We start from the raw sequence: 20,138 nt of genomic DNA, 5'->3' as shown, positions 1-20,138 counted from the left end.
CTAGCTTATAGTCCTGTGTCCTAATGAAAAATGCCCCTGTATATATGTTCTTCAGTGTAATTGGAAAATGACACTGTTCTTAGTTTAAAGTGAGCATAGAATCGGAAAGAGAACTCCCATGGCAAGTAAAAGTCAAATCACTTTAAGAAACGTTATATTCCTGTTCTGAAATACCACAGAGCTATAGGGTGATCGAGGTAGATGAAAAGTGGTTTTAGCCCTGAAAGAACTTATGGCCTGCTGGGCAAATTGGGTAAGAATTCAGTTGTATTAGAAAGGTAAATGTTAAATGCTTTAGATAAAGGGGAGCAGTTATTCACAGCAGTTAGAGAATAGAAACAACTTCTAAAGGAAATTTGGTTGCAGTTAGATCTCAAAAGAGAGGTATTTCAAAGAGCAGTGTGTCATATGGACAGAGAGGAGGGGTACGAAAAGGAGTAATAAAAGGAATTATCAAGTGATGGTGAGGTAACATTGTAAATATGCTAAATGTCGCTACTGCTGGGGTGAATTTTATATTACACAGTAAAAAACAAAAATTATCAAAATGAAGGATACTGGATTACTGTTAAAAGTATTTTCATGTAAGTTGACATTTGATTCTTTTAATAACCATACCATACATGTACTCATGCCACCATTTTACAGATAAATTTAGTCTCCGAGAGGCCAGATTGTGGCCAACCTTAAATGCCGCACTAAAGTGACTGGACCATGTTCTGCATTTGATGGAGAACCATTGACTTGGAACAGAGGGGGGTCTTGCTCCGATATACAGGCATTATGCACAGTCACATTAGAATGTAAACTGTTGTCAGTGCTGCAGAGGACACAGGGTACCATTTGAGCAAGTACCAGAGCACCTAATCTGGCTTCCAGGGCCCAGGAAATGGCTTTTTGAGGAAGTAACGTTTAAAATGAGACTTACAGGGTGAGTAGGATTTATCCATGGAAAGGATAGGGGAATGGGCATTTCAGACAAAGAAAAGCAGCCTTTTGAAATCTCTGAAGAAAGAAAGAACTGGGTGGTCTCAGAGACAGTAGTTTGAGTATAATGATCAAGAAAGATACGATGAGGAGGGGACTAGAGACAGGGATGCAGGCCAGATCTTAAAACACTTCCTTCAATTTTTTTAATATTATCTAAATCCAGTAGGAAGCCACTGGGTTTTAAAGGGGAATGATGCCAGATTTGTGTTTTAGAAACTTGTGATATAATTGATCATTCCGACTGCTGCTCTGTGGAGACTGGATTGGACCCAGGAAGTAGGGAGACCAAGAGGAGGCTGTTGCAGTACTCCAGCCAAGAAGTGGCAGTGACTTAGAATGATGGCAGCAGGGGTCAAGAGAGATGAACAGATGCCAAATACACGAGGACTGTGCACTCTCATAGGCAGGATTCACACTAATTGTAGGAGAGTCTCTGGGGTTCAGAGCCTTGTTAGCTAAGCTGAGTGGAGTTCCATAAGGGCAGAGAGCCAGCCAATTCATTGAGACAATATCCAGACACCTCCTATGCACTGTAAGGACTTAGGCAGGTTTCTGAGTAATGGTTATGGTAGTAAACCTAGAAAGTCACATAGATGTAGGCCCTGCCTAGAACCTTATATCCAGTGCAGAGTGGCTCACTCCAGCAGCTGGGTTGCGATCCTGAGTCATGAAAAATTGTTAAAGGCTTGGAGAGTGGTACTGTTGAGGGGAAAATAAACGTGATTTCTTAAGCTTTCTGCCTGTCCTCAGTTATCTCCGACTCAGAATAGATCTTCAGAGGTTGAGGTTTTGACAGTGTGTTAAATAGTTCTTAAGTGCATTGCCAGCAGGAGATAAGAGTCTCTTTTTAGATAAATGTGGAAAGATACAAGCAATAAGGATTTTATTTTCAATGATATATTTCCAATATACAAAAATAGAACAGTCATTCATATAGTGTCCTCCATCTGCCCGTGTCAAACCTTAACATCATGTCCTATTTCTTCAACTGCTTCATTTCATAAAAAGTATTGTGATAAACATAGCTGAAGCTCACTAGGTAACATTTATCTCTTTCCCTGGAGAATACTAAAATGAATTTAATGTTTTCATTCTTGTGTATATTTTTAGTACATTATGTGTCCATGAACACCATGTAGTGTTGTTTTACAAGGTTTGATTTAAAGTTAGATATTTATTGAGATCATTTTGCAACTTATTTCACCACCCTTTGGTTTTGAGAGTTTATTATCTTGATACATATTTCTAATTTACCCATTTTTATTTGCTGCATAGTATTCTATTATATAAAAAATCATCTGTTCTCTTGTCAACAAACATTTAACTAGAGTTTACAGTCATTTCCTAATGTAAATAGTGCTGGAATAAACACATTTTCCTTATGTATATAGATGAAAATTTTCTTTAAAGATTCTTTTCAGATATTTCCAAATTGTTCTCTAAAGTACTGGAACCAGTTTACCTCACCACCATCCTCCCAACATTGTGCTCAAGTTTCTCTTTTTTCCGTATCTCTGCCATCGTTTCTAAAAATTTGCTCTTTAAAAGATGTTTGGATCTATGATCCATTAGAATGTATTTTTGTATATGGTTTGAGGTTGAGATATATTTTTTCCAAATGCATAACCAGTTGTCCCAGAACAAGTTAGTTGTGTTTACCCCCTCTCTCATTGATGACATTTCTACATGTATGTCATATTGTTTCTGGGCTCTCTGTCCTGTTTGTATGTTTCTTCATCAGCAGCACACTGTCCGACCTACTGTAGCTTTACGAAGTCTTACTATTGAGTAGGACAAGTTTTCTTTGTCTCATTCTTCAAAATTGTCTTGGCTCTCTGCTTTTTCACATTAATTTTGAGATAAATTTGTCAAGTTCTAATGAAGGCTATTGAGATTTTTTTTTATAGGATTGCATTGAAATTACAGATTTTTTAAAAAATATATACTTTATTTGGCTGCACTGGGTCTTAGTTGCAGCATGCTGAATCTTTAGTTGAGGCATGTGAACTCTTAGGTGCAACATGCGGGATCTACTTCCCTCACCAAGGACCAAACCCAGGACCCCCTACATTCTGAGCACAGAGTCTTAGCCAATGGACCACCAGGGAAGTCCTGAAATTATAGATTAACAGGGGGGAAATATTGAGATTACTTTATTGAATCTTCCCATTCATGAACCTGTTACATGCCTCTCCATTAATTCATGTCTTTGACTATATCCTTCAATATTGTGTCCTAATTTTTTCCATAGAGATTTTACACATGTTTAAAATCTTTTCTAAGAGGCCTTATAATTTCTTGTGCTATTGAATTTCAAGTATTTGTTGTTGTTACTACATTTTTGTTTGTTATTACTGGAGTAGTAATGCTGTTGATTTTTTAATATTGATCTTCTATCTAGTAGCTTTGCTGAACTCCTATTCTAAAAGTGTCTGTGTCTTTTGGAGTTTCTATATAAACAGTTAAGTGACCTATCAATAGAGACAAATTTTTACTCTTCATTTCCTATATATATATATATATTTTTTTTTTTTAAGTACAGATATATTTTTAAAGATACTCAGACTCGACTGTCACTCCTAGGGCTTTATTTATTTTAGAAAAGTCTCAGCCATAATTTCTTCCACAGTTTCTAGACCATTCCTTTGCATTTTATTTCTTTATTTCTTTAGGTCTGATCTTCATTTGGGCAGAGTTCTCAAGGACTTACTTCTACTCACTAATTCTCTATTTGATTATATCTAATCTAAAATTTACCCCTCCTGTAATTTGCTTCAATTATATTTTTTCAGGATTTCTAATTATTTTTATTTCAAATTTACTTGATTTCATTTCATTTAAGGCATGTGCTTATTTTATCACTTTTGGAGCCCTATTTTTAGTAGTTTGGTTTTTTTTCTCCTGAAAATCTTTGTTCTTTAAAAATGTTACCTGAAGTGAATTCATGTGCTGATTATTTTTGTTGACAGTTCTTCTAACCTGTTTCCTCATGTGTTTTGGAGTTAGTTTGTAAGCCCTTTTGACTGGGAAGTAGTTTTTGTGTCCCACTCCCTTTTCTCTTTGCTCTGCACTCCTCTGCTCACTCCTCCTGTCTTAGAGGGAGTCTAGCCCAGCCCAAGGAGAAGGCAATGGCAAGCCACTCCAGTACTCTTGCCTGGAGAATCCCATGGATGGAGGAGCCTGGTAGGCTGCAGTCTGTGGGGTCGCTAAGGGTCGGACACAACTGAGCGACTTCACTTTCACTTTTCACTTTCACACATTGGAGAAGGAAATGGCAACCCACTCCAGTGTTCTTGCCTGGAGAATCCCAGGGACGGGGGAGCCTGGTGGGCTTCCGTCTATGGGGTCACACAGAGTCGGACACAACTGAAGTGACTTAGCAGCAGCAGCAGCAGCCCAGCCCAGCCCAAGTTGACACAGCCCCTGCTTCAGGTTGCGTGGAAAACGATAAGGCCCCTTTTTGCATGAAGCACTTCCATTGCTGTGTTTTTGGAGGAAAGTGATGATTAAAGCATGAATTCATTGACCTGATCTGACCCAGAGGTCTATAAAGAGTACATTTTTGTCAAAAAGGGTAAAGGGTGGTAATTGGTGGTTTTACTTCATGGAAGACTTTGGGTCCAGTTTATAGGAGGCTGCCATCAAGGGGGACATCTTTCTGCTCAGCCTCCTGAGATTTCTCCTAAGATTGCTTGTTTTTGTATCTATATTTGTTCATTCACTTCTCCCATGTAATATTGCTAGACCTTTCTACTCCATCTCTGCTCCATCAAGGAATTTAACTCAAGTATGATGTGACTTACGGATTTTTGATAATTGAAAATTTTTGGTTTGTGAAGGGTAAAAGCACAGCTGAAATGTGTCCCTCTGATGTATGCTGTCTTTGCCGCTTTCTAGAAACTTGGATTGGTCTACTTGCGGTCATAACCAGGGTTACAGTACTTCCAGTCTCACAGGTCATTGAAAGGATCAAGACTTTTGAGAGTCACAGTAACACATGGTCCAGCTACTGATAAGATTGTCCTGAGCTCATTCACATCTGTGTGTGCTCATCTTGGTTTGTTCTGCTTTTTCTCCCAGGATTTCCATTAAACAGACATTTTCTTGTAAGTGTTTCCATTCCTTTCTTCTTCCACTCTGTATTTGGTACCCATAGAATCTGAAATGGCAGGGGAAATGATAGCTCTCTGGAACCTGTGTTTTCAACAAAACTCTGATCCCAGATAAACTATGGATATAGAGGTTACAAAAGGACTGCTTATAGTAGGTATTCAACCACTAAGTCCAACCTCTGCCAAGCATTATCTGGTCTTTTAACCGAGGAAGTCATCTTTAGTAAAATAAATTAAGGCTCCTCAAACCAGTTTTAACTTTATAAATAAAATTCGTAATTTTCCTTGTAAATGAAGTATAGCAACCTTCAGGATCACTGTTGGTATCACATTGCATTCAGTCATACTGAAATATTCTCAGTGCCAAATACACATCTCTGCTTTTTCTCTTTAGAAACTATAATTCTGGGGTTTCAAAGATGTATGTGTCTACAACCTTTTAAATGTAACCATCTGGGGATTACAGGCTGGATTGAAGAAAAATGCCTTTATAAAACTTTATAGTCTTGGGAAGCTCTGATTTTGGTGAGGAGAAAATAAGACATGCTTATTTTAAAAAATAACGTTCTGAACCTGACTTTTTAGTATACAGTTCTAAATTTTAAAGCATAAAAGAGCTAGAAGCTAGAACATTAAAGCTTCTAGATGATGTCACGGCAGAACATCTTCATGACCTTGGAGTAGATTTCTTGGACACAGAATAAACAATAAACAGTTGAAACATTGAATCATTTAAAAACTTTTGTTCAACAAAGGACACTACTAAGAAAACAAATACACAGGTAATAGGGAGAAAGCATTTGCAGCATGTGTAGCTGACAAAAGGCTTGTATCCTGGATATACAGAATTCGTATCATTCAGTAATAAAAAAGATAAACATCCTCATAATAAAAGAGAAAAGGTTGGATGCTTTAGAAGACAGAGAAACAGCCAATAAAAAAGCACATGAAAGAGCACTACTCATCATCACTAACTATCAGTGGAATGCAGATTTAAGCTGCAGTAAGCTACTATTTCCAGTTCTAGGTATTTCTGCTGCAAATAAAATAACAACATATGTGAACAAAGACTGTACAGCACTGTTCATAATGCTATATTTATGTGAGTCTAAAACTGGAAACATCCCATGAGTCCATCGTCAGAAGAAATACAGTACAGTGTAGTCAGACACATTAGGGGTCATCATAGAATATACCATGTATATAAATATGAGGGAACTTTCTGGATTGACAGAAATATTCTCTTAACTTGATGGGGTGTGGGTTACATGGATTATGGATTGTCAAAACTGATCTAACTGTATACTTAAAAATGTGTAACATAAACTCTTTTTAGAAGATTTAGAGTGAAATATTGAAAGGAAGTATTAGAAGAAAAAATACTACCTATATCTCAAAAGGATTAGAATCTATAAAGAACTCTATAAATCCATAAGACCAACATATTTAAGAATGGACATGTACGGAAAGCTGGTTAGATTTTATTTTTAAACATGGTATAAATACCTAGGGCCAGTTTATTGTCTTTTGCTTAAATTACGTGTGTTTGGGGTTCAGATTGCCATTCACTCTCTGAATTCTATTCAGGGAAGCTGAACACTGCAGGGATAAGCATACTTCCTAGAAGCCAGCCCTCTCCTGTTAGACCTACTTCAGTTCAGTTCAGCTCAGTCAGGTGGCTTCTCCCATCACTCCCATCTCTGTGTCCTTATTTGAGAGAATCCTGGATCCCTGTGCTAGGAGCCTAGCCGCCCGGTGAAGAAAAGTTGGTCTGGTGGTTATGGCCTGTGAATGACTGACTTGTTAGGTTTGTGAACTGCGTCAGTGGGTGTGACTAAGGAATGGGCAAATGAAGACAGACTCAGGTTTTGGTGGCCTGTGCGCATCAGAATGGTGGGAAAGAGCCTGCTGCTGAAGCGGAGACTGCGCTGTTGCAGGTGAGCCTTTCGTGTGTGTGAGAAGGGTTGTCAGGGAGGTTCTTAACTGTCTTGAGATTTATTACTTACAAGAGGAAAGCTTCTGTCACACCTTTTTCTTATTTGCCCTCTTCAGTGTCAAAATATACTTAGAAGAACCAGAGAGAAATTTTCAGCTTTCCATTGTCAGCATATAGAACTTGGATATTTCTCCTGTATGACTCAACCACTAAGTCACCCACCCACAACAACAGGTAGTTAAGGAATCGCTTGTTTTGTAGCCAAACAAGCACACAGCACTATACCACACACAGTTGGGGGAGAGTGCTGATGACTCATTCGTGTAGCTGGGTAAGCTTTCGTTTGTGAACGTTTGGAACTGGAAGTAGCAGACATTTCTTGCTTCGTGTGTCCCACACTCCCACATGCTCAGGCCAGATGCCTTGACCACAGTTCTTAGGCCTCAGAGATTACATGTCTGTGTCTTAGGTAGAAATCACTAGCTCTCCTTGGTTGTGGGCTGGGAGAATTAAGAGCAGAGATTCTTGAGTTCTTAAATTCTGTCCCTGTGTCCATGTCATACAGTCTGTTTCTGGCCTTGTAATAATCTCTGATTTTCTTCTCTTTTTTTTCCCCTTTCCTTTCTCACTTGACATTATCATCAGTCCTTGCTTGTGACTTTTTCCATTTAACAAGATCACAGAAATCTTCCCTTGCTCTTGATTAGATTGTCTTTTCACACCCTTTTAAAAACCTTACATTGGCTTTAGAATCAATTTTTAAACCTGCCACCAAAAGCTCTGATGTTAAAAAAAACTGTCTTCACAATAACAGTTTCCCTCAGTCTCATCAAGAATACTTTTAAATGCAGAAGTTAGAAAATGGCGAATAATTGTAGCTGTTCCTGGAAGTCATTGTGTTCCTTAGTAATTATAAGCTATAATCTTTGGTTCTGCTTCCTTGACAGTTCCATCAAACTGTGAAGGATTGTCTTGAATTTAATGAAGTTCAGTCCTAGCAGAAAACTGCTCTTGGGTCACAGATTCAGCAGCAAGACTGTGATGCTGATGTGGGAATAGGGATGTTTATACCCTTTGTATTGACAGAAGTTAATTTGGGGGACATATCACATGGGCTTTCTTAAGAACATAAAACATTTCACAAAATGAAAGCCAGAGGCTTTTTTAGCAATCAGACAGGAGCCAGTTCTGCCTGTCAGGGAATGGGACCGTGTGCATTGTCACCTAGTAAATGCATTGCTTAACTCAAGTTCCTTCTCTTTGGTTCAGAGCTCTGAACTTGGATATTCAGTGTCTGTCTCTATTCCACTATCCCTAAGCAGTCCCCCCTTGGGTCTGGTCTTTGCAGGGTGAGAAAGACTGGCAGAAATATGAGACTGCTCGGAGGCTGAAGAAGTGTGTGGACAAGATCCGGAACCAGTATCGGGAAGACTGGAAGTCCAAAGAGATGAAAGTCCGGCAGAGAGCTGTAGCCCTGTACTTCATCGATAAGGTGAGGGCATCTTCCTGTCACACTGCCTACCATGTTCATCTTCATGAAGATGGAGGAGGCTTATATTCCTCCAGGCCCTGTGCTTTTAAGTACTGCTGGAGAGGCAGTGACAGCCCAGTAATCTGTCCTGCTCACCCAGTCTCTAGCCTAGTAAGGAAGGTAGAAGTGGAGAGACAGGTGTTCAGTGTCAGACTGACTGCTGCTGTCTCATAGAAGGACTTTCATGAGTCTGAATGTGCCGGAAAGACTGACATTTTCAAACTCTTTGACCATGTGCCACCCCCCAAAATATTTTATATCACAACCCAACATATATTTGTGTTTGTGTATAACTGAAACCAATGTCGCACAAAACAATGCTCAGCCTTTCTGCTGCTGCTACTGCTGCTAAGTCACTTCAGTCGTGTCTGACTCTGTGCGACCCCAAGGCCGGCAGCCCACCAGGCTCCGCCATCCCTGGGATTCTCCAGGCAAGAACACTGGAGTGGGTTGCCATTTCCTTCTCCAATGTGTGAAAGTGAAGTCGCTCAGTCTTGTCCAACTAGTAGCGACCCCATGGACTGTAGCCCACCAGGCTCCTCTGTCCATGGGATTTTCTAGGCAAGAGTACTGGAATGGTTTGCCATTGCCTTCTCCGGCTCAGCCTTTCTACGAGCAGTGAATTCTGATAGGGTTTCCTCTGCCTTACTTTTAAAAGGGATGGCAGCACACAGAGTAAAATTGGAATGATACAGAGATTAGCATGGCCTCTCTGTAAGGATGACACACAAGTTCATGAAAATTAACTAAATGATCGCCAATGTGTCACAACTACAGTTTTAAAGACAGTGCTTTTGAGATCAGTTTCTCGCACTCTTTCAGGAAAAAAAGGTTTCATGTTTTCCCTTGGTTTTAGCACGGTTTATGTTTAACACAAGTTCTGAATTAAAAATTAAGAAAAATTCAGACTAGCTGTTTGAGTCTGATTGCCCACAGTTTTAAGTATCTTCTTTCCTCCATCCCCATTTGAGCGGACAGAGTAGACAGACATGTTTTTTGGGGAAGGTTAATAGCCCTTGATTTCTTTCTCCACACTGTATTTGATTAGGCAAGAAGCAACAGTGCAGATCCAGAATTCCTGGGCCTTGGCAGACTGATGCCCTGGCCCCAAAGAGACTTGGGAGGCTTCTGATTTGGGTTTCCTAGACAGTGTATGTATGATATTGAAGTTATTCATTCATGCTTATCTTCTCTCCACACCCCCACCCCCATCTCCTCCCTGGACAGCTTGCTCTGCGAGCAGGCAATGAGAAGGAGGAAGGAGAAACAGCGGACACTGTAGGTTGCTGCTCGCTTCGTGTGGAGCACATCAATCTGCACCCAGAGTTGGATGGTCAGGAATACGTGGTGGAGTTTGACTTCCTGGGAAAGGACTCAATCAGATACTATAACAAAGTCCCCGTTGAGAAGCGAGTGAGTTAATGTGGCCTGAGCTCCCTGGCCTGCTTTTGCTTTCATGACTTGTTTAGTGCTTTTCCTGTGCTCTGTATTTTGCTGCACACTAGGGAAAATGGTTTGAGAGAGTGAAGAAGTACTGTTTGGCGTCCTGTGTACCTCCTTTTAGCCCTTGCCCTTTACCTTCACTATGCTGCAGAGCATGCTGTAAAGACGGTCCTCACCAGAACTTGCACATTATCTTTATCCCATTGTATTGTTTTAATGATACAACCACACTTTAGTATCCCTTGGTTGTACTGCAGATTTGTCACTTTTGTAGCTTTGCTCAACTTTCCCCCAGCTCCTGATTCAGCAAAAAGGTAGCCCTTGAATCTCTGGATCTCTCAGCCCAGAGCTGAAGCGGGTACTGTAGTGCCATGGCCCCCAGAAGGATTGTGCTTGACCCTACAGAGTACAGTACCCCGGCAGTCCAGCCCTTCAGCAGTCTGAAATTTCATCAGTAACTGGGTTTTGCTGACTGCAGAAATGTTCCAGGTTAAACGAAGCTAAAGAGATCTGACAGTTAATGTAATACCTGAGTTTAGGTTGGATTCCATACTGGAGAGGTGAGGAATATCAATGGGTCAACTGACAAAATAGGAATATGAACAAGATTGGATAAAAATGTGTCTGTCTAATTGACAAAGCTGAGAAGTTCTGTGTGTGTATAAGAAAATATCTCTGTTCTTAGGAAGTACACTGAAATACTCAAGGGTAAAGGGCATAATTATGTAAGTACCAAGAAATGACTTTGAACAAATAATTAGGCATATACACATATAGATGTAGAAAGGAAATGAGTGTACATGTACACAATACGAATGCACAAATACGAAATGAGGTAAAATACTAATGGTAGGTGAATTTCGGTAAAGGATATGGATTTGGTTTTGTTGTTTTTTGCTTTGTGGAGTTTTTCTTTTTTTGCAAGCTTTATGTTGTAATTATTTTCAAAGTAAAGATAATAATTAGGCTCTGCTTATTTCTTTTAGGTTTTTAAGAACTTACAACTATTTATGGAAAACAAACAGCCTGAGGATGACCTTTTTGACAGACTCAATGTGAGTGGACAGAGCCCACTGGCTTGAAGAGGGGCCCAGCCAGAGGCTCCACGCCCCTGAAGGAGAGGGTTGCCTGGGAGTGACTGGGGCTTTGCCCTTAGCCTGTCCCGGGGCACCCTGCATACCCTCCCTTCCTCAGGCACACACAGATCCATGGCCACAGCTCTGGGATGGGGTGGGTGAACCCTGCCTTCTGTCCTCCTCTGGCTCCTGCATATCCTTGGCTGGAAGCTCAGTCACCACTGCTAGAGACGCAACACCTGTCCCTGAAATCTTACTGGGGAAGATCTTAATAGGGAAGGATACATATGCTTTATTGGTCTGCTTAAGATCAAAGTGCTTCTTAGGGAGGTACATGCACCTCTGTATTCTAGAATTCTTCTTCCTTTTCCTATCCCACTGGCAGTACAATTAACTTGTAATTGCATAAATGTCCTAGAGCTTGCCAGGAGGGCCTGGATGGTATGGCTTTTACCTAAATCCCATCCTTTTTGTTGCTTTGTCTCCTCCAGACTGGTATTCTAAATAAACATCTTCAGGATCTCATGGAGGGCTTGACAGCCAAGGTGTTCCGTACATACAACGCCTCCATCACGCTACAGCAGCAGCTAAAGGAACTCACAGCTCGTAAGTACTGCCTGGCCAGACCGGGACCACATTAGTCAGCTGAGTCCTAGATGTGTTCCACTTTTCCTTCTTAACATTGTGACTGGAAACTTTTCCCCTCCACACCTCGAATAGAGGGCTAAGGCTTATGGCTAAACAGATCAGTTCTGTCTCCCCCATTCCTATTCTTCTACATAAGCTTTAAGGAATGCTGACAGGGGCTTTCTATCTGCTCTGAAAGTGCCTGTATTTTGTGTATTGTATCTGTGTTATTTAAGAGCTCACCAAATGAAGATAAAGTGCTATGATGTTCTATTAAATTGGAGAGAGTAAGGTTGTCATGGTTACTAAAACAGCATAGGAGCAGATCCTTTCCCTGAGGTTTCTTTTTATCCCCCTTTAAGAGTAGATCGTATTCTCCTAAAAACTGGCGGCTGAAAGTATCACCAAGATCCGCAAGCTTTTTTCCTCTGGAGTCTAATTCTAATGAATTTCCACTGTCCTCTAGAAATATGTCAAATGGTATTAGAAAATGGTGTTCAAAAAGCCAAAGGTGCGTGTGTTGAGTGAGGGTCAGTATTTTAGGGTGTGGTAAAGAATGCTACATGACACCAGTGAAAACATTTCTCAGGTGACACTTTATATTTTCCTTTCTGGAAGATACAGTACCTTGTGGTTTTAAAACGTAAAACTTATGGACTCTTCATTTTACCCTGCTTTCTAGGCTATTTGTCCCAGTTCCATGCTGTTTTGGGTGGTTAGATGGGGGAGATGAGCACTGGGGAGAGCAGGTGATGCTGTTGACTCTCAGATTTTGACCTTGTGCCTTGGGGGAACCTGAATTGATCATCTGAATGAGATGAGGCCCAGTAAACCCTGAGGATGGAGCGCTGGGGAAGGCACACTGTGTGTTCTCTCTCGTTACACAAATTGACTCTTCATCACCATTTTTCTTTCTTTCCAGCTGATGAGAATATCCCAGCAAAGATACTGTCTTATAACCGTGCCAACCGAGCTGTTGCAATTCTTTGTAACCATCAGAGGGCTCCACCAAAAACTTTTGAGAAGTCCATGATGAACTTGCAGTCTAAGGTATTTTGGATCTGGGGGGTAGCAAAATCGAAAGAACCATGTCTGCTATGGTGATTTACAGTCCACCCTCTGGGCTGGGCTGGCAGGTGGCCAGTCTTAGGTCTGTTCTGGAAGAAAGGTTCATACTAAAGATATATGGAAATATGATTGTAGTTACTCCTGATCGAGACACTGAATATCGGGTTTTCATTGTCCAGTAAGTATTTTGAGTTGAAAAGCTAAATTTAATGTAGCCTCTTTGAAATACTGCTGATTCTTGTCCTTCTACATGAGGATAATGGATACAAAGGTAGTCTTCCCAGTTCCTTTCCACAGCCCAGAAGTACAACTGTTTCCAAATTAGATTGTTTTAAATTGAAAGGATGATGAAACAATGATATTTAATTTCCCCTAATCCTAGCACAACTATTTTTATTTTTACACATTCCACATGAATCATATTTTTATATAGCTCATCGTCAAACATCTGTTGAATACTGGCTCTGTGCCAGAGCTGCTGCCCTAGAGGGAGAGACTGACACGCAAACAACGAGATGCTGTTCCTGTCTCCTTCCTCCAACTCTGCCTGGTACTGACCTTTTAAGCTGCAAGGCACTCAACATTTGATGATGACCTGATGATCGTTTCTGTGTTACCTATGGGTGCATAACTAATCCATTCTAATGTATTAACCCACCATGAGAATTTGTAGCTATTTCACTACAAAGTAGATACATGGGTTACAAAGTAAACCAATTATCTTAAAATATATTTACCCAAAAGTCTGATATAGTAGTAGACATGGTTTTACTAATAGGTGGGTCTAATAATTGTAAATGTCAAGGTAGTAATGAATATAAATGATACTTTGATTTCTGCAACAATTACAATATGAAAATATACATACTGTCTCTTGGTGATAAAGTCATAAGTATTACTGATAATACTATGTTTAGTTGCCCATATCCATAACTGAAGAGGAAATGAGTTTCAGCTAGGGGTTAATGAAACTGCAGATTGCTTCTTTTCCTTCTGTGTTCACGAAATACTATACCTGGACAGCTGGAGTTCAAAAGCTACTGCTGTCGAGTGAGGCTGCAGACATGTTTCCAGGCCCAGGGTGTTTTCCTTCTGTTGAAATTTCCAGATAAGCACCCAGGTGTAGTACATATGGGTCAAAAGACACACAACCTGCAGTTGACGCTTCACAGGCTGCCTCGCTTTGCTGACGGAGCGCACCATCCACACAGCACGTAAGAACGTGTTCACGGACGCCTCAGACCCTTGGACCATGCGACTGGCAGGCAGAGAGCCTGTCCAGACCGCCCATCCTTGTGCCTCTGTTAACAGTGGTCATATGGCGCCATTTACTCTCCTCATGCTATCATTTCAAGCCAGAAATAAAAGCATGAATATTCAGGTGGTGTTTACCTAATTCAGGAGACCCATCCCTGGAGCATGAGGCGGCGTTTTGTTGGTCTCACTCTGGAACCACTGTTTGGGCAGTCCAGGCTGCCTGCCAGACGAGCCCTCTAAGCCCAGGAACCCTCTCCTGTGTGCCCACAAAGCAAACACACACCCCTGTTTGCCAAGTGAATCAATGGGGTCTTTAATGCTTTGAGAGAATTCAACATAGCCTGCCAATTTAGTATTCACAGAAATGGTTAAAAGATTGTGGTTTGTTGCATTTCTAGCCTAAGAAGAATCTGGCTAGTGGTGTGTGCGACGCTTTTGTGTAGAGTCAGTTCCTTCAGTTTGACTTTGGACAACATAGATGTTGGAAGTAAGCCATTCATAGTAAAATGTATTTAATGATTCTCTCACAATGATGGCCTCTGTTTCCAGTCTTGGGCTGTGTGTGTAAATCTAACAGACAATGCCAGGCTGAGAGCAACAGCCCAGTGTATGTGAGTCAGGCATGTATTTATTCTGCAGAGGTTCCCTTGGTCTTAGGGGTTAGCACAGTGATAGCAGGTCGGGGTTCTCCTGCCCCAGCTGTAAGCTCACCACTCTGGGACCCCAGCCCCATAGTGTTGCCTGCTGCTGTCCTCAAGTGGGAACTGAGAATGCAGAACTGGTGCTCTCAAGCAAGAGGCTGGAACTGTCCTTTTCTCTTCCTTTAAAGACCCTGGAGATTTCATTTGGAGAAAGAGCTTCATAGCTAAGAAGTTTTCAAATCTGCTTTGAATGATAACTATTTGAATTTCCTTCCTGTCTCAGCTTTCTCTCCTTTTAAAAACAGAATGCCAAAGCCATGCCATGCCATGTATTGGCTTGGAACAGATGAGGCTGAGTGGTTTGGCTCCCTGGGTGCCTTTTAACTGCCGTTTTCTAGTCCCTTGGGTATTCTTTTCAGTGCATCTTTTATTTTCTGGAGGGGTTAGCAGCTCTTCTCAAAGTGCTGGTAGAATCTGAGGAAGGAGCTGAGCTCAGCAATGTAAGGACTCTTGTCTCAGCTTCATAAACAGTATCTCCTGCAGGATTCTTGGGATGGAGGTGGCAACCTGGCACAGGATCCATTTGATAAACAGCTTTCACCTGTCATCCTCTTCCCAGTGTCTAAAACCAAAGTGTTCTCTGATTGAAAGATTAGCACCCACACTCCCAGTCCCAGTGGCTTCCTTCCCTGAGTTTCTGGATTAATGGGTCCCCGAGTCATTGCCATAAAACCTTCATTTCTTCAAGGGTGACTGAAGAATATAAATGGTCAAGTAGCATTGGAATTCAGCACCCGCTGCATATCTACTCTGTGCCTTCATGAAGCCACCCCTGGGTGCTTTAACAAGAACAGCCTACTTGGTGAAGACATCTTGTCTTAAGGAATCCTGTTTTCTCTCTGGACTTACTTTATTCCTAAGTCTTACTGTTGTTCTTCCCTACCCAGATTGATGCGAAGAAGGAACAGCTAGCAGATGCCCGGAGAGACCTGAAAAGTGCTAAGGCTGATGCTAAAGTCCTGAAGGATGCAAAGACCAAGAAGTACGTGCCTGGTGTGATGCAAAGCTGGGGGCTGGGTGAGAGAGAAAAAGGGTCCCAGCATCAACCAGAGGTCCGAGCTTTCGTAGGGTTTCTGAGTGACATTCTGGAAATGTCTGGGCCTGTGGCTTTTCTGCTTTTACTGCCCCTGGGTGGCAATGTGGGGATATGGTGCTCATGTCCAGAGGCCAGGCCCAGTTCCTGATGACTTCCTTTCTTCCAGGGTTGTAGAGTCAAAGAAGAAGGCTGTCCAGAGGCTGGAGGAACAGCTGATGAAGCTTGAAGTTCAGGCCACAGACCGAGAGGAGAATAAACAGATTGCTTTGGGAACCTCTAAACTCAATTATTTGGACCCAAGGATCACCGTGGCTTGGTAAGCACCATACCCTTCTTGAAGGCCACCTGCTGGCTTGGGAAGGGTGAGGGGGTTCCAAGAGCATTGTCAGCTCTCACAGGCAGTGCCTAGATCGCACACTTAAGAGCATCTTCTGCCTTCTGCTGTGCGTACTGCAAATGCACTGGGACGTCCTGGTGGCCTGAAATGGTTGATCCTGTTATACCACCTTGGTGTTCATTATGTCTGCTAAGGCAGGTATGGTCCCCGCCCCTAGTAGAACTTTAGGACAGAAATACAGACTCTTAGTCCTTATTGAAAGAAAAATAAAAATGAGCCCATCTACCTAAACTTAACTTTATAATAAAAAAAATTTTTTTTTATAAATGAAGGAAAGAAGGTACAAATAAGGAGAAAAGAAAAACAAAAAATGAGAATATGGATCTGAGCAACCTATGCAAAGAGTTTGCACCATTGTTTGCTTGTTTCCCTGTAAACTACCCCCCAATAAAATAATATCCAAAATAAATGAATTTTTTTGGAAGATGCTTATTAGTTAGCTTGAATTATTAGTTTCTGGGCTTAAGAGGAGCAGCCATCCCCTGTGGGCCAGGGGTTCCAGCCAGCTCTTGTCCCCTTTCTTTTCTTTGTGTCCTGTCTGGTGCTGGAGGTTTGGTTGGCTTTGAGAGGCAATAGAGTATAATGGTGAAGAGCGTGGAATCTGGAGCCAACGTGCTTGGATTCACTTTTCAGCTCCATGCTCACTAGCTACATGAGAATGAAACCAAATCACCTAACTTCTCTTAGTTTTCCATCTGTACCTTTTTCATTTGTACACCTGCAATCGTACCTACTTTAGAATGTCAGGATTCAGTGAGTCAAGCACATGAAGCCCTAAGAACACGTCTGGTATCTTATTAATTCTCCTTCTCACCAGATGGAACAAGAGAAGGCACATCCAGGCCCCAACCTGGGTCTGGCCCATGTCTCCTGAGACACACTAATCCCCCTTCTCTCTCCCTTATTTGCAGGTGCAAGAAGTGGGGGGTCCCCATTGAGAAAATTTACAACAAAACCCAGCGGGAGAAGTTTGCCTGGGCCATCGACATGGCTGATGAGGACTACGAGTTCTAGCCAGTCTTGAGGGGCAAGAGTTCTGTGAAAAGGAACAGTGTGGTTTGGGAAAGATGGATAAACTGTGAGCCTCGTTTGCCCTCACACCTGAGGGAAAGAGGCAGCAAGTCTTAATTAACATCTTTGAGAAAAGATATTATAAGGGAGAGCTGAGCCAGTTGTCCTATGGACAACTTATTTAAAAATATTTCAGATATCAAAATTCTAGCTGTATGATTTGTTTTGAATTTTGTTTTTATTTTCAAGGGGTCAAGTGGATGGGAATTTGTCAGAGTTCTGCCAGGCAAATTCACTGTTTCACTGAAACATTTGGATTCTCTTAGCTACTGTATACGAAGTCCGATTATATTGGTGCGTTTTTACAGTTAGGGTTTTGCAATAACTTCTATATTTTAATAGAAATGAATTCCTAAACTCCCCTCTCCCCCATTTCAGGAATTTAAAATTAAGTAGAACAAAAACCCAACGCACCTGTTAGAGTTGTCACTATCTATTGTCATGGGAATCAATTTTCATTAAACTTGAAGCAGTCGTGATATCGGCAGTGTTTTGGTTCAGACACCTGTTCACAGAAAAGCATGATGGGAAAATATTTCCTGACTTGAGTGTTCCTTTTTAAATGTGAATTTTTATTTCTTTTTAATTATTTTAAAATATTTAAACCTTTTTCTTGATCTTAAAGATCGTGTAGATTGGGGCTGGGGAGGGATGAGGGGTGAGCGAGTCTAAGGATAATAAATAATCAGTGACTGAAACCATTTTCCCATCATTCTTTGTTCTGAGCATTCTCTATTCCCTTTGAGATACCCATCTTTTTCATTTAAAACCCCAGTCTTTCACTTGAAAGATTTTATTGTATAAAAGTTCCACAGGTAAAAAATTTAGAGGAAAATGAGTATTTGGTCCAAAAAAAAAAAGGAAAAATAATCAAGATTTTAGGGCTTTTATTTTTTCTTTTGTAATTGTGTAAAAAATGGGAAAAAAAAACACATAAAAAGCAGAATTTTAATGTGAAGACATTTTTTGCTATAATCATTAGTTTTAGAGGCATTGTTAGTTTAGCGTGTGTGCAGAGTCCATTTCCCACATCTTTCCTCAAGTATCTTCTATTTTTATCATGAATTCCCTTTTAATCAACTGTAGGTTATTTAAAATAAATTCCTACAACTTAACGGAAACTTGGTGTCTGCCTCTCTGTTAGCCCAGGGCCCCGGGCCAGAGTAGGGCTCCAGGGCTGGGCCTTGGTGAGGGATGTGGTCTGCCTGCTCCCAGCTGCAAGGGTGCCTCCCTCCCCAGGAGCTGGGGCTGCATCTGTCTTGCCACACCGTGGGTGTAGGCTGAAGGGGAGGGAGCCAAAGTCCACATCCTTAGAAGGCAGGCCCAGGAAGTGAGGGCGGGTACAGAAAAGCCAGAACAGGTGGGGTGCAAGAACTATATTTGGAGTCTAGGGTAGGTTTATTGAGCAAAGTGGAACAAGTGTATTTGGGAAGCAGATTTTAGAACGCTTCTGTGTGTGCTGGTGAGAAGCAGTAGGGAGCTTCTTTGGGCCTACTTACATGGCTAAGTTACCGTTAGGATGGCAGGAATTAAGGATACTAAGCCAGTTAAAACACTGAATCCCAGAAGCTCTCTCCAGACAGAGACAGATCCTGCTGACTGAGAGAGGGAGCAGTCTGGAACCACTTCTCTGTGCTCTAGTACCCGAGTCAGTCAGGATCCCTACAAAAATTGTTCCGCCTTTCATCCTAGGTTATAGCTAAGTCTGCGATGAAGTTGAAAGATTAAGTCTCCTGGTCAAAAGGAGCAGGGGACAGGAATGTCAGAGTGGTCAGAACTGGTCATTTAGCTAGCCCTAAGTCCTCTAGCCTGCCAGCTAGGGGTATATTCTGGGAGGAGAGCCATCTATCTGCCTGATGGTCTCTGAACTTCTGGACTGGGGCTGGGCCAACTGCAGAGAATCCTGAAGGGTCCCTGGCAGCCTTTATTTCATCAGTCAGTGAGGGAAGCAGCATTCACCCCAGGGAATAAAGGAGGGTACAGAGCCACTATTGCCTTGGAGCAAGAGACCAAAGCCAAATATTTTGAGTTCAGTGGTTTTGGGGAAGCTTATACCATGGAACGTAAGGAATAGCAATAGAGAGGCTTGTCCACAAGCCCTATCAATGCACTTGAGCAGGACCTGTCACAACCAGGGGACAACCTTGGGCCACCCCTGGAAACAGGACAGGAGGCCCTGCAGGCACATTGTACTGGTGAGCAGAAACTTGTGCCTACCTTTCCTGGCAAGGACCATTCTTCTGAGGGCAGGTGCAGAGCAACTAGATGCTGGTCAAGAACGGCTGTGAAGAACTTCTGGGCGGTCGCAGCCGGCCTGAGAGAGCAAGCCAGAGGATGGGGAAGCTGACCCGACCACTGCGACAAGGGAAGAGGCTAGACCAGGTGAGGGCGAGGCATGCAGGGCCTCAAAGGATGCTTGAGCATAGTCAGGAGGACCACCCCCGCTTCCTAGTCAGCTGGCAGGTAGGGTCCCTCCTCCCACTTCCAGCCCTTAGGTCAGATGTGCAGGGTCTGCCCCACCCTCTCCTGTCAGGCCCTTCCGTGATGCTGGGGTGCAGCTGTGGGCAGAGGGAGACCGCTTCCATATGCCACCCCAGCCAGAAAGCTAGTGCTTGCTCGGCCCCTTCCTCCCTCACCGCCACCCCCCCACATCCTGTCAGCAGGTCCTGTCTGTTCTCCCTGTCAAGTCTATCTCAGGCCTCTGCCACGTTTTTTTTTTTAACGAAAAAAAAAAAGAAACCACAACTCCCAGCCCTTTTCAGCCACCACCCCCTCCCTCTCTCTATTCACAAACAAGCACCTGGAATGAGTCACCTCTACCACCCGGTCACTCCCCCACCCACTGCAACTAGCTTCTGCCTCCTCATGCTTCCAGTCCCCCCTTCCACTCTGA

The 20,138-nt window shown here is 42.2% G+C and overlaps 1 protein-coding gene and 1 pseudogene across 2 annotated transcripts in view; both read left to right on the top strand.

The window, feature by feature from the left end:
* The window catches only part of TOP1 (DNA topoisomerase I), a 90,880-nt gene extending 72,768 nt beyond the window's left edge, over positions 1-18,112 (top strand). For both annotated transcript variants that reach the window (XM_055437372.2, XM_088843783.1), the window contains 8 exons: positions 8,387-8,530; positions 9,797-9,982; positions 10,999-11,067; positions 11,580-11,694; positions 12,638-12,765; positions 15,629-15,723; positions 15,944-16,093; positions 17,086-18,112. In XM_055437372.2, coding sequence (XP_055293347.1) covers positions 8,387-8,530; positions 9,797-9,982; positions 10,999-11,067; positions 11,580-11,694; positions 12,638-12,765; positions 15,629-15,723; positions 15,944-16,093; positions 17,086-17,188 — 990 coding nt within the window. In that variant the 3' untranslated portion in view covers positions 17,189-18,112. The remainder of the gene's footprint in view (positions 1-8,386; positions 8,531-9,796; positions 9,983-10,998; positions 11,068-11,579; positions 11,695-12,637; positions 12,766-15,628; positions 15,724-15,943; positions 16,094-17,085) is intronic.
* Positions 9,227-9,324, top strand: LOC129535556 (U6 spliceosomal RNA; annotated as a pseudogene).
* Positions 18,113-20,138: the final 2,026 nt, after the last annotated feature.

This window comes from Moschus berezovskii, chromosome 15 (assembly GCF_049115385.1).
Source record: "Moschus berezovskii isolate FMDL1 chromosome 15, NW_MosBer_1.0, whole genome shotgun sequence".
Lineage (NCBI taxonomy): Eukaryota > Metazoa > Chordata > Mammalia > Artiodactyla > Moschidae > Moschus > Moschus berezovskii.
The sequence above is the reverse complement of the archived record's forward strand: the minus strand, read 5'-3'. Positions and strand labels throughout refer to the sequence as shown.